The 14,230-nt window shown below is 40.2% G+C and overlaps 1 protein-coding gene across 10 annotated transcripts in view; it reads right to left on the reverse strand.

Moving 5' to 3' along the window:
• Positions 1-2,153, reverse strand: part of fmnl2a (formin-like 2a) — a 67,777-nt gene extending 65,624 nt beyond the window's left edge. For 4 of the 10 annotated variants that reach the window (XM_038285589.1, XM_038285590.1, XM_038285591.1 and 1 more), the window contains exon 1: positions 1,569-2,153. In XM_038285589.1, the coding sequence (XP_038141517.1) occupies positions 1,569-1,682 (114 nt within the window). In that variant the 5' untranslated portion in view covers positions 1,683-2,153. The remainder of the gene's footprint in view (positions 1-1,568) is intronic. The other 6 variants (XM_038285598.1, XM_038285596.1, XM_038285597.1 and 3 more) reach the window with 2 other exon arrangements.
• Between the last annotated feature and the right edge of the window lie 12,077 nt (positions 2,154-14,230).

A 14,230-nucleotide genomic window follows, 5' to 3' on the forward strand; every position in this document is an offset into this window, starting at 1 on the left:
CAGGAGGCCAGGCAACAATCACGTCTGACCCACATTTTTCCAGCTCTCAAATTTCAACCTCAATGTTCCTTTGCGCAGCTCTATTCAGCAGGAACTGGAGGAATAAAAAAAAAGGGAGACTACTTATCCACATCAATGGCTTACCTAATTATGGGTTGTGAAAAGATTGCAAATAACACTTTTGATCCCAAGCGTGTTGAGAATTTGTGCACACATGCTGCCAATTCAGACTCGCCATTGGCCATATGCAGCGACTGGAGGGGTTTTAAAAGTCCATTCAACCTTGCAAGATAATTGTTGATAGATCAGCTTGCACTTTATGACGTGACAAGAGTTGTTTTTGCAAAGCCCTGACATGCTGGTCACTTAAAACTTTAGAAGTGAGCCAGCGTCTGGACTCATAAAGTTGAAAGAAAAATGGGGCAATAAAGCGCAACTTTTCTTGTTAACGGTACGGTTGTCTGACATAGCTGGGAATTTACAGCATAAGATTTCTTAGGTATCCCCCAACCAACAATATTTGTAATATTTTTGGGGGTTATAGAATAAATTCAACGTTAAAACAAATGCAGCAAAAACAATGTCATATGATGTGCATTGCCTCTAGGGAAAGCAGAAATGTTGGAAAACAATGATGCTACATTTTTTCACTATGGTGACATCATGTGCATGCTCTTCAGTCTCCATTTGAACGTTAGATTCTATAAATGTTTAATAACAGATTTTATCAAAAGGAGATCAGTGTCTATATTACAATCTGCTTTACTGGCCCTTGTTAACCCTGAGGAAACACATGGTTCTTCTAGTGTTAACTGAGTAATGTTTCGACTGATTTTTTTTTTTTAAATGCTTTATCGTTATGTACAAAGTTATACTGAGTAAATCTTATTCCATTTGAGGACATTCCTAGCAACTTTAAAACGCTTGCAATCCTCAAGTTTCCTTTTTTTTAAGAGATAATCAGAATCTTTCAATCTGAACTTGTGCAGTTTTGTTCATAACACATCCAGGTGTTTGTCTCCACTGCAAGTTATGCACTTGAAGAGTTCTGCTGTTGCTGAGAAATCTTGCATTTTACTTAATTTTATTATATATTTTGATAAAAACATCTAAAATTTAAGTTGAAAGTCAAACTTATTTGTTGGTTTTCCTTCAAACAGGATTAACTAAATATAATCATAAAAGAAAAAAATCTAAAGTTAAAAAAGTCAAAATATTTCATCAATTACATTTGACATTTTTCATTATGTGATTTTTTGAAAACTTTTAAGAGAAAATTTAAATGCATTTTTTTTTTATAAAACTGACTAAAATATCTACAGTCCAAAAAAAAACACTTTTATCACATTTAAAAGTTTTCCAAACACAGATCTGATGCACTAACTTTAACATTTGTGTTCTTAAAAGCCACTTTTTCCCCTTAGCAGAGGGAATAGATACCACTTTTTTGTCCATGCGTGCAGGACAAACAGAGGTCCACAGCTGTCCTGTCCCAGAACACTGAAGCGTGGAGAGAACAAAGAGAGGAGACACATGCACACAACTTTTCTTTTCTCCCATTTTCTTACCAAAACGTGTGCGAACCTCTCCTCCAGCTCCCCCGGCTCTGGCATGGGGAGTTTCAGGGGCATGTTGTGTCCCCTCATGTCGCTGTGTTGGTCCATGCTCCCTGCGTTCCCCATGATTTCTCCCTTTTTTATATATATAAACACCAACAGGCAGCAACTTTTTTTTCTTTCCTTCTTCTTTACGCACGAGGAGAAAAAAATCCGCGCACTTTATTAGAAATATCCCACGCGCCCTTTGGTGTTCTGCCTTTTTATGCGGCTCTTATCAGGCTTCTCCGGCTCACTGCTTGTTCTTTAAAATAAAACACATGAGAGGTGGGCGGCATAACGCGGCGGGTCCCTGAAGAGGCATTTTCCACAAGGAAAGAGACCTGGGAGCGAGACTCAGTCCACCTCTCCTCCTCCTCCTGGGATTATCCGTATCTTTCACAATTTCGGCTTCGCTCCCAGTCTGCAAAAATGACGCCGACCATGACTCACGTTTGTTTCGATCTCTAGAATGTGTCTATAATGACTGAGCGGAGGCTGGCTTTCCTAATCCCTGCACTGCTGACCAGTTTGTTAAGGAGGAGGAAGGAGGAGGCTCCCGGAGCCCTTTCAGGGGCCAAACCTCCCACTTCTTATTGAGGCGTAGCTTCTAAGCCCGTAACTAGGGAAATGATACACGCGGTGCATTGTGGTAGTTGGAGTTTGAGGCCCAAAAAAAGCAACATTGGCGCCACAGGTCAAAGGCGCACTTATGCCACCGGTGGAGCTATCATTCCTCACCTTCACTAGACATGGATATACTTTAGTATATTCTGCTGTAAAATGAATCTTATTGGCCTACTTTGAGTTTCAAAGCTCCCCTCCTCACCCACAGAGACGTAGCCAGAAAATATTTATAAGGGTAACCAATGTAGACTGAGGGGTGGCCGAAAGTAGATAGGCACCAACACATCAGGCACCAACACATCAGGGTCAATCTACACTGTTCCAACATGAAAATTAGCGAGCAAAATATCCATATTTTATAAATAAAGACAAACTATACTTTCCCACAGCCTTAGCTAAAAAAGAAAAATAGGTGAATATATTCAAACATCCGCGCTTTCTAGATAAAAGGTATAGTGGATACAATTCTTTCAGGTTTGAGTTTTGGGCAAACATCTTTTCCATTGTCATTACTTACATACTTTTATCAGTAATCATTCTGCATAAAATGTATATTAATAAGTACAAATTTCTACATTAATTGATTATTTAATAAGTTTATATTAAAATGGTTATTTATCTATGATTTCACTAAAGACTCTTTTTTCTCTTTTCCTCATAAAACACAAAATCAATTTCTGCTTGAATTCTGTTTTTATCATCTTTAATGTTCGTATAATGATGTGCATAAGTAACCGTTTTTGTTGTCAAGTAATTGTTGATATATGAAAAATTTAAATGTTTTGAATGTTCCATTTGAGATCGCTGCTGCCACCATCTGCATTAGAGGGAAATAAATGGTAGGGGTGGCCACAGGGGTGGCCAATGATTGGCTAAGGGTGGCCATGGCCATGGCCACCCTTAGCCCAGCCCCTGCTCACCCACACTCTCTCCATTCATCTCCTGGTCGCAATCTTTACTTACTGTAGCAGCAACATCCACCTCTGCCTCTTCGGTTCTTTGAAGATCTTTAAACATCAACAGAGGATTGATGCTCATAACATATCTATGCTGTCTCCTATAAGTACGCCTGTAGGAAAAATCTGTTTATCTAGTTATTCCAGAAATAATAAGTCAGTAAGAACTTTATTTCAATTGAATACAATGTCTTTGCCTCATGCTCTTTCTCATTAGAAGTCATTTGTGGATGATGTGCAATGGAAAAAGGTTGGGCTGATTCCTAATAAATTTCAGATAACAAATAAGATTAAAGAAATCTCCTTTATACTGATCCATAGAATTTACCCAGCTAAAGTCTATCTACAAAATAGATTCAAACTGAACATTGATATACTATGCAGCTTCTGTAAGAACTCCCCTGAAAAAGTGCTCCATTTAATTTGGAACTGCCAATTTGTTCATGGCATGGCAATGTGTTCTGGCAAAAAATATGCAGTCTGATCCAGGATAAAATTGATAATAGTTTTCTTCTGTTCTGGAGAGATGTGTTGTTTGGAATTGTAGCAAAGGATCCCCATGTTAATTCTACTGTGTACCTAATAAATCTGCTTGTTATTATGGCCAAATTTTATATCCATAAATGCCGATTTAGAGGTAGAACGTTATGCTTTATTGCATTTTTTTACGAATTCAAACAATACATCCACTCCATCCAACATTCTGAAAAGCAAAAGGCAATTAAAACACTGTCTGTATGTGATATGTTCAACTTACTGTCATAGATTGCAACCCCCTAGCTTGTTATTTCTTTTCTGTCTTTTCATTCCTAATTGTTGCTTGTCTTGTATTGCACTGTTACTCAGACCAAAACAAGTGTATTTTTCTACATATTTTAGGTTGTTGATCCCATGTATTCAAGACAATGTGTAATTGTCTGTAAAGTCACTAAGTGCAATAAAGATTTCTTAAAAAAGAAAAAAAAAATCTACAGTTCTTTGAAAGAACATGTTTATTTTGGGAAGTTTTTTTCCCTTTTTCCAGCAGCTCTTTGCCTTTTCTTTTCTGGAATCCGCTTAAGTACCTCTTTTTGGCATCCATTGTCGCTAACACATTGTACGTAACGGTTATGGTTTAATCTACCCCCTGGATTACCCATAATTTCAAGCAGTAGCATAAAAAATAAAATACTCAAATACATCCCTTTTAAGATCTTTATTGCGGTTTGAAACATATATTTTTATATTTTACCAACCGTCTAATGAACAATACACAGTTATTAACACTGTAATTAAAAGTACCACTGTCAGCTTTTCAACACCATCATGTTGAAATCTGTCATGTGTTGGGATATAAACAAGGTCCGGTCAGATGAACTACTATCAGGTAGGTTTAAGATGAATTTTTCAGACCACAACGTTTGCAAAGAGACGTCCTAGTCCACAATTACGTAGGGGGCCTACCAGGTGTCAGGGGGCCCCTAAGCAACTGCAGTCTCTGCTTACCGATAGTTAAGCCATTGGCCAAGCCTACCATTTATTTCTCTCAAGTAGAATATTCAAAACATTTTAATTTCATATATATTAACAGTTACTTGACAACAAAAACACTGTTGTTATTATGCACATCAATATACCAACATTAGAGATGATTAGTACAGAATTAATGCTCTTTGAGATCTAGATTTTGTGTTATATGCCATAAAGAGAAAATAATGTGTCTCTGCAAGTCATCTAAGAGTCTTCAGTGAAATCATAGATACTGTAAATAACTATTTTAATAAAAACCTAAAAAAATATCAATTTATGCAGATATTTGTACTTGTAAATATCAATTTAATGTAGAATGATATTGATAAAAGTAGGTAAGTAATGACGATGGAAAAGATGTTTGCTCCAGAATGCAGACTTCACAGAATTGTATCCAATATAGCTTTTATCTAGAAAGATGTTTAAATATATGCATCTATTTGTTAGCAAAGGCTGTAGGAAACTATAGTTTGTCTTTTTTTAGGAATATGGACATTGTGCTTGTTCCTGTTGGAACAGTGTAGCTTGACCCCGAGGTTTTGGTGCCTGTCCACTTACGGCCACCCCTCATTATATATTGGTTATTTCCTGGCCACCCTTATAAACATTTTCTGGCTACGCCTCTGGCTTATGCACCAATGAAATGGTTTATAGTGTCAATAAAATGCATCAAAAATGCAACAAATCATTTTCTTGTTTTCTTTTAATTCCATATAGGAAGCAGCTCTTAAACTCCATTTATATTAACACAAAACCAAAAATGCTAGAACTTCTAGTTTCAGAAGCTGTAAACTTATGACTGAAAAAAATTCTAGATTGCGTGGATTTGTCTTGATTTTTTTTTTCTTATGTCTTATAAATTTCCCATAGAAAGTTTTGTTCTTGAAAGTCTGTTTAGCTCTTTTTTCCTAGTTGAAGACGCTAAGAAGATTCATGTCATCAGGGGCGGAGCTAGATAGGGGGCAGGGGGGGGCATGGACCTTCTCTAGGTTAAATCCTTTTTTTTCCCTTTTTTTTTTTAAAGAAATTGTTTCTCTGCTTGGTTGTCCTGGTTGGTTGTCCTGATGCAACAATTTGATGCAGTTTGAAGCTTCCTTAGAGATGTATTTATAAACTATATTTAAATGAACACATACATTTCTAATTAAAACTGGATTGCATTGAACTGTATGTAAAAAATTAAATACTTTGTCATTTTACCAGGTGGGATTACAACAATAAATTTATATAATAAAATCATTAATCTGGAAGACTTATTTAGCTCCACTAGTTTAAAAGCTGAAATTTTATCTGTTGTAATATTTGATTGTGATTACAAGATAAAATATAACTTCATGAAAGCTTATTAGAGCAAAAATAAGTTTTAAGTTTAAAAAAATGTATTTGCAGCTAAGTTTCGTTTAGTAAGTTCTCCATTTATCTGCAGAGATATATTCCAGGCATTGCCTCTTTCTATAAAGCCTTTTGTGAGGCACTCCAAAGACAAACACTCTTCTTTTGTTATTTGTCTTCAAGATCCATGACATGCATCATGGAGAACTCTGAGCTGTTTTTCAGGGAGGGGTCTGGCTTCTTACTCTAGAACGTGACATCAGCTCACACAGATCTGGAGATAATCCAGAAGTTCTCCAGATGCACAGTGGTTTCATTCAGGCTGTTTGACTGATTCCACAGAGGTGGGCGTCACATCCGAGCTTAGCTCACTGAAGATGGGTAACACAGCTGACTGAGCTCATAAAATCATTACAAGTTCCCGCTCCAAAGGATGTTTACCGACTGAATTCCCATTCCAGCATCATGAGCACTTCATGAACTTTATCAACCTTACATTTAAAATAAAGTAGTTTTTTACAGATGTTACAGAAATGCAGATTTTTTTTATTATTGAGAAAATGAAATTGGTATATTTAGACTAGGACTATTTTAAGAAAAATATTTCTCCAAGTTAAACTGTATAAATCTAATTTCAGAAAATAAGATTAAACTAAAAAAAAAAAAAAACATTTCAGACACGTTAAAATTTTAACAGACTATAAAAAAAAATCACAAATTTAAAAAAATTGTTTTTTAGCTTTTCTCCACCATATGAAACAAGGTGTTGGCAGCATCCTGCTTTAGGGATGATTTTCTTTATTGAGGACAAGGAAACTATGCAGAACTTTCTTAAAGATGGATGGAGCTAAACACAAGAAAATCCACATATTAAACCTATTGGAGTTTGCAAACAATGTAAAAATAGATCAGAGATGTATCTTCCAAAGGAAAGATAGTAATAAGCTACAATGGTCCAGTCAAAGTTCAAACCTAGAGCCTATAGAGAATCTGGTCAGACTTGAAAAAGGCTCTTTTTTTACTCTCTATCCAATCTTTCTTGGACAATTTTAATGAGAATAATAGCCAAATGTAATCATTCTCAAAATAAGGAAAGCCAGTAGACAAAACCACCAAATGAATCTGAGACATCTTTGCAAAGATGTTTTTTAGAAATTCTTATAGAGAACATAGATCTCCTTAAGGGCTTATACCAAAGGCCACACCCGTAAACCAACAAAATATCAGGCAGCTCACATTATGAAAGTCCTTTCAGAGAAAACAGAATAGATATGTACAGTAACATTATTTTTACATTTTAGCATTCAGATTTCAGGGGGTCAAATTTTTGTAAAATCATACATCACTGTCTTTTTTGGATAACAGTATTTTTTTCAAAGACTTTCTACCATTTATTTCTGAAGATTCCAAATATTTTCCATATTCATTCCATAATTTTGCACCACGGTGCCGAAAAGAAAATTGCACTTGAGTTTTAATACTTAACGGTAAATGAAAAGACAAAGCTTGTCTAGTATTATAAGAATGCACTTGGCAGTTCTTAACAAAATATTTCTTGAAAATATCAGGAGACTGACCTTGTTTTATCATAAAAACAAAGGTACATGTTTGATAAATATTAATTTCAAAAATATTCAACAGCTGTAATTTGGAAAAAAGAGGAGCACTAGCTGCATCAACTTTAGAGAATGTTGCTAAGCAAACAAAAGCTTTTTGCAAATGTAGCGTAGTTGAATCTGCGTTGTGTCTTTTTGAGAAACAATAGCCGGACAACAGCTGATCCGATGATACTTTTAATGCTCCTGCATTCAAATAGAAAATAGTATTTCAGAACAGGCTTTTTTGTCACAGTGCTCCACAGCTCCTTCTCCCACGGAATCTGAACAGAAAGAGGCCCGACCGAGAGCGTGTGCGACTTGTGTAACATAATACATTTACCTTACAAAATTAAAATAATTGCAACAATAATTAATAACTAAGCCCAAACATGAGCATAATAATCCGAAACAGTACATGAATAAAAATATAAAAATAAAATAAAATAACCAAAAATAATGAAACATCACATACCTGCATTCAAATAGAAAATAGTATTTCAGAACAGGCTTTTTTGTCACAGTGCTCCACAGCTCCTGTTTAACCATGAACAATACTATTTTCAGCACATAGATGTAGCATTTTCATTAGTAATGTTTCATTAGCATAAACACATCAATTATTATCCTTAAAAACATTGATCAAACACAGAAAACAAAACTTCATACCTTCTCCCACGGAATCTGAACAGAAAGAGCGCGACCGAGAGCGTGGAAAAACCCTTAACAACTATAATGGTATCACCCGTTAACTTGTCTTTTTTTTTAAATGCTAAACTAACACTCGAAACAATAATCTATGAACTCCATATGTTCAACAGTAAAGATGATAATTTGCATTTTCATTCACAAAACATTCAATTTTAATAAAAATAATAATTCTGAAACAGGAAGTTACCTGCTGTTCCGCAATGGATTTGCCGACTTTTCAAAATAAAAGCTGGAAGTTTCCTACCGGAATAGCTTCTCTTTTTACAATCTAGTGTAATAACATCACACTGCTACATTCACCCCCACTGTTTTACACTAGATTGCGGGCATGTTACCCAAATAACAAAGAAAAACAAAAACAAACCAAACAGAAAATAAACAAACAAACAAAAAAAAAAAACTTACAAATCTGACCATAACAATACATGTAACCCAAGTATACCCTCCCATACAAGACCATAATGGTCGACCAGCAAAGAGCTATTCAATGAAGAATTAGGAGAGACGAGGGGTAGCTAAGTCCCCACCTCACCACAGAAGACATGCCATGTACACATCTATCTTAGAGTACACCCAAAATCACCCAAATGTGTCCAATACAATGGACAACCTAAATAAAATTATGGCCAAACCCCAGTGAAAGAAGTCCCAATGAAAAAAAAATAAATCACACATATACCGAAATAAATGGCCCTTAAATGATCTATGACAAAATCTTAACTCGTTGTGTGGACATTGTCTGAATCAACCTGTTAACAGGTTTGATAAGTCTACCCAGTCTTGTCCGTATCCCTTCCCCTTGAACAACCGAAGGAATCCCTGAAGGTACAACTGTAACGACTGAGTCACATCTAGACACTTGTGAGCCACTAATGGCCTTGGCTGAACCTATAGTGTCACTTGGGTGTAAGCCCATGCTTACAGAGTCTACCAGCCGGTCACTACTGTTATCCTCACCGTGTGAGCTCTCCGACCCATGATCCACCCCGCTCCTCTGGTCCCCACAGACAGACAGGGTCCCTCCACCTTGAACACTACCACCATCCCCTCCAATCGCTTCAGATTCACTAGCTACTGTCGCTCCACCTGTAGTCATCACCACACTAGACTCAGGAAGGGAGGAAACCCAGTGAGCCGTTCGAGCATCACTGTCCTGCTCACCTGGAACCACATCATCCGACGACCCGCCTTCTGAAACTGTGTTTGAAAAGGAAGCCTGAGACACAGAGTCATCCCATGATGGCAATGGCAAAAAGTTTACAGGCATGATCAGATTCCTATGAACTGTCCTAACTCGTCCCGTAACAGGATGGCGGATGACATAGGTGTTCAGTTCACTGTTCTTATGGACCACAATGTAAACTGTATCCTTCCAACGATCAGCCAATTTTCTTTTCCCCTGTTCCCCTTTGTTAGCCATCAAAACTCTGTCCCCCTTCTCCAAAGAATGTCCTTTAATCTTTCAGTTATACACCTCAGCTTGTCTCGATTGCTGCTTCTCAGCATGCCGCTGAGCCAAGATCATTGCTTTCCTGAGGTCCGTGCCCAATGACTGAACATATTTGTCCATGTCGGCAGTCTCTCCATCTAAGAGAACACTTCCAAACATCACATCAACGGGTAACCTAGGAGTTCGCCCGAACATTAAAAAGAACGGCGGAAAACCTGTTGTTTCGTGTACCGTGCAATTATAGGCAAAAGTCAGTATGTTCAGCATCTGAGGCCATTTTTCCTTTGCCCGAGGAGGCAAAGCACGGATCATGCTACCCAAAGTCCGGTTTAGACGTTCAGCCTGGCCATTTCCCGCAGGATGATACGGGGTTGTACGGCTCTTACGAACACCAGCCATCTGGAGTAGCTCGGCAATGAGGGAACTCTCGAAATTAGCCCCTCTGTCAGAGTGAATACAAGCTGGAAACCCGTATATGGAAAAGAAATTATTCCATAAAACGCGAGCCACTGACTTGGCAGACTGATTTGGACATGGGTAAGCACATGCGAGCTTGGTAAAATGGTCTGTCACCACTAGAACGTCAACGGACTTGTTATTGACATCCTCTGCTGACCAGAAGTCAATACAAACCAATTCTAGTGGTGCTGATGTGACAACAGAAACAAGTGGAGCCCTGGCCTCAGGTTCGGGTGCTTTGCTCAAAACACATCTCTTGCAATGACTCACATATTCCTTGACATCGTGTTCCATCGAATCCCAGTAAAAACGTTGTCTGGCCAGCCACAGTGTACGCTGCTGACCTTGATGGCCTGCATCATCATGCAGCCCTTTCAACACCTGACCTCTCAACGCAACTGGTACCAGATATTGGAACACTTTCTTCTTGCTCACCACATGTTTAGAAATGCGGTACAACACACCCAGCCGGGTCGTGAGTTTACCCCACTGTCGCAATGTACGATTTGTCTCCCGTGATTCATGAACACGCTCACGGCGGGATGGTCGACGTCCCCTGTTTACATAAAAAGAAACCCGGCTGACCACAGGATCCTGACACTGCTTATCATACAACTCCTCATGAGTGAGGACAGGCAGTGGGCTCTGCCCCACTGGCAACAGTTCCTCCAACTGTTGGGTGTAGCAGGTTGCCCTCATTTTTGCACCTTCACTCCAACAACAGTGAGACTTGAATAAGGCTGACACCTCATCATGAGAAACTCTCCCACCGTTGTCCACAAGGTCCAAACTGCCTGTGGCAGAGTCCTGAATCGAAGGAGAGAGTTTCTGCTTCTCATCCACAGACTCTTCCCGAGAAAGGCGAAACATGTTCTGAACATCTTCCACCAGCAAACCTCTGGCCTCCCCTAACAAAGTGTCATATGGAGTCCTTGTCAACCGGTGCATCATCTTTTGCTGAGCAAATGGTTCCCTGCTCAATGCGTCTGCCACAACATTTCGCGGCCCTGGAATGTATTGAATGTCAAAATCAAAGGGGGCCAGTTTGGCCACCCATCTCTGTTCGCAAGCGTCCAGCCTTGGCTTGGTAAGAATGTACTTCAGAGGATTGTTGTCAGTCCAAACAGTAAACTTATGTCCACGCAGCCAATGACTAAACTTATCATGGATAGCCCATTTCATGGCGAGGAACTCGAGCCTATGAGCCGGGTATTTGGACTGCGCATGATTCAAAGACTTACTTGCAAATGCAATGGGCCTGGCAATGGTTTGGCCAACTTGAACCTGTGACAACACAGCTCCTACTCCAGAAGACGATGCATCAACAGAGAGCAGGAAAGGCTTTGTAAAATCGGGGTGGGCAAGAAGAACCTGCTCGGCCAATGCAGCTTTCAAAGTCTTAAATGCTTCGCTGCATTCCGGGGTCCAGTCAGCCGCGACAAGCTTACGCGATGAAGCTTGCTTCTTTCGGCCCTTTCCCCTCCGTGGCTTGGAAGCCCCAGTAGTCAGTTGGAATAATGGCTTGGCAATCACAGAGCAGTTCTCAATGTAATGCTGATAATACACCACCATTCCAAGAAAAGAACGAATTTTCCTAGAAGAAGGCGTGGTGCCATCAGGTTCCATAAGATCCGCTTCTGACACACCTACCATTGCCTGCACTTTATCCGGATCTGTTGCAATTCCGTCTCTTGTAACAATGTGACCCAAAAACTTGACTGACTTTCTCAAAAACTGACACTTGGATGGAGACAGCTTCAGGTTATGTTCTCTTAACCGCCGAAACACCATCTCCAGTCTCTGCAGGCTTTCCTCCTCAGTCTTGCCAAAAACCAGCAGATCGTCCAAGTAACAAAGAAGGCTTAAAAAGTTCTGGTCACCAAAAATCGTGAGCATCATTCGCATGAAAGTAGCAGGGCTGTTACACAGACCCTGTGGCATGCGGTTATACTCATGCAGTCCGAGAGGAGAGGAGAAAGCAGTGTATTTCTTATCATCCTCATGAAGAGGGACATTGTAATATCCCGAAGTCAAGTCCATTGAGCTAAAGAATGCTTTACCTCCTAACGCTGCAAGGATGTCAGCTTGATGCGGTAAAGGGTGTGCATCCTTGACTGTACGGGCGTTCAAACATCTGAAGTCCGTACACAGCCTCAAGTCACCATTTTTCTTCCAGCAAAGAACGAGCGGAGAAGCATACTCACTACTCGACTTCCTGATAATTTCACGCTCTTCCATGTCATCTAAAGTCTCTCTCAACTTTTGGTAGTGAGCAGGAGAAAGCCTACGATAAGGCAGACGGAAAGGGCGTTCATCGGTAAGTCTGATGCGATGGCAGAATTCAGCAGCCTTGCCGCAGTCCAAGTGATGTCTCGAAAACACATCTTCATACTGTACGACTAAATCAGTCAGCTTCTCTCTCCAATGATCGGAGACTTCGCAGTCACCGACAGACAGATCCTTCAGCCCCAAATCAGCCAATTTGCCAGATCCACCTGTAGTATCAACACTGCAACTTGATTCAACTGTAAGGCTGCCATGGGAACTGCCCACTCTACCCACATTCTGGTGTATCCTCCCCTCCATACCACCATCAAAATCCTCCAAGGCAATGCATGGATACACATCAGCTACCTTAGCGTTCCGTCTCAACACAATCGGCGACATAGTAGGATTGATGATCTTCACAGGAAGCCACCCACCTCCCCAAAGTGGAGTCACTACTCTGCCGACCATCACACTACGGTGCACGCAGCGTGATGTGCTTGGTTCAACAACAACAGTACTCCCCACAGAGAGTTCAGTCTTAGGTGGAAGGCGGCTCCACACAACATGCTCCATCATAGGTTCAAGAGTCACGGCCTTCTTCAGTTTGACGGTCCCAACTTTTTCTGGGATTTCCTCTCCCCTCCACCTGTCAAGATTGGCCAAAAATCTGACAAACTGACTATTCTCATCCAAACAGGTGGAGTCAGGTTTACTCAGTATCCTCCAATAAGCCTCATCAGACTTAAACTGTTTTATGAGCGGTTTCATCACATTTGTGCCAACAATGAGCTCATCAGCCTGACCGTCGACCACCAAGACTGGGACAACATAATCAAACCCAAACAGCTTAAGTTTCAGTTCACATATGCCAATCGGAACGGTCTGCTTGCCACCACACCCAACAAGAACAATGTCATTGGGAGGGATTACATCTCCCATCACCACTCCTGCCTTACGTAGCTGAGGGATCATGTCTGCACGTACAGATGTAGCCATAGACCCACTATCTAACATCCCCCGCAGCGCAATCTTGTTGCCAACTAGCACCGTAGTGAAAAACAGGTCGTCACCGATAGGCAGTTTTGCCACATTTTGGAAAATGACAGTTTTATCATTAGTTACCGTGTTACAAGCCATCATGTATACAGTCTGAATGTCATCATCAAAATTGGGGGAAACACTACAGAGGCCCACACCATCCCCCGCTAAATGAGGGCCATCTAGTTTTCCTGAGGTGAATCAGTCTGTCGCTGACCAATCGGGTGTGTTTGAGGTTTTTGAGTCTGAGTGCAGTGAACACTGATGTGCTCTGGAGAGAAGCATCGAAAGCATAATCTGTGCATCCTACAGTGTGATCTAGTGTCATGTTGCAAGTTGCCACAAACCTGACATTCTCGTGAGCGTCTAGAGATCTGCTTATTGGACCTGTAGTTTATAGCCTGTGTGTTACTGACCAGAGCAGTCTCCAGCAGACTCAAGACCCTGTCCATTGTGGTGTTTTCAAGGACTGCTTTGGAACACTCTTGCTCTGGAACACATTTAGAAGTGGGCAACACAGTTTGTTCATTGACAGCCACCTTCTCTTGTGAAAGCTCGGTAATCGCCACTTTCCGATTCCCACGGCTCCGACCAACCATATGGTCTCTCAGATACTCATCCAAGTGGTCTTGCACTTCACTAGCTGTCCAGTCGCGAGAAGGCTTGGTTTTAAAAACCAACGCCAGCTCT

Source organism: Cyprinodon tularosa, unplaced genomic scaffold (assembly GCF_016077235.1).
Source record: "Cyprinodon tularosa strain WSP-4 unplaced genomic scaffold, ASM1607723v1 ctg212, whole genome shotgun sequence".
In the NCBI taxonomy this organism is placed as follows: domain Eukaryota; kingdom Metazoa; phylum Chordata; class Actinopteri; order Cyprinodontiformes; family Cyprinodontidae; genus Cyprinodon; species Cyprinodon tularosa.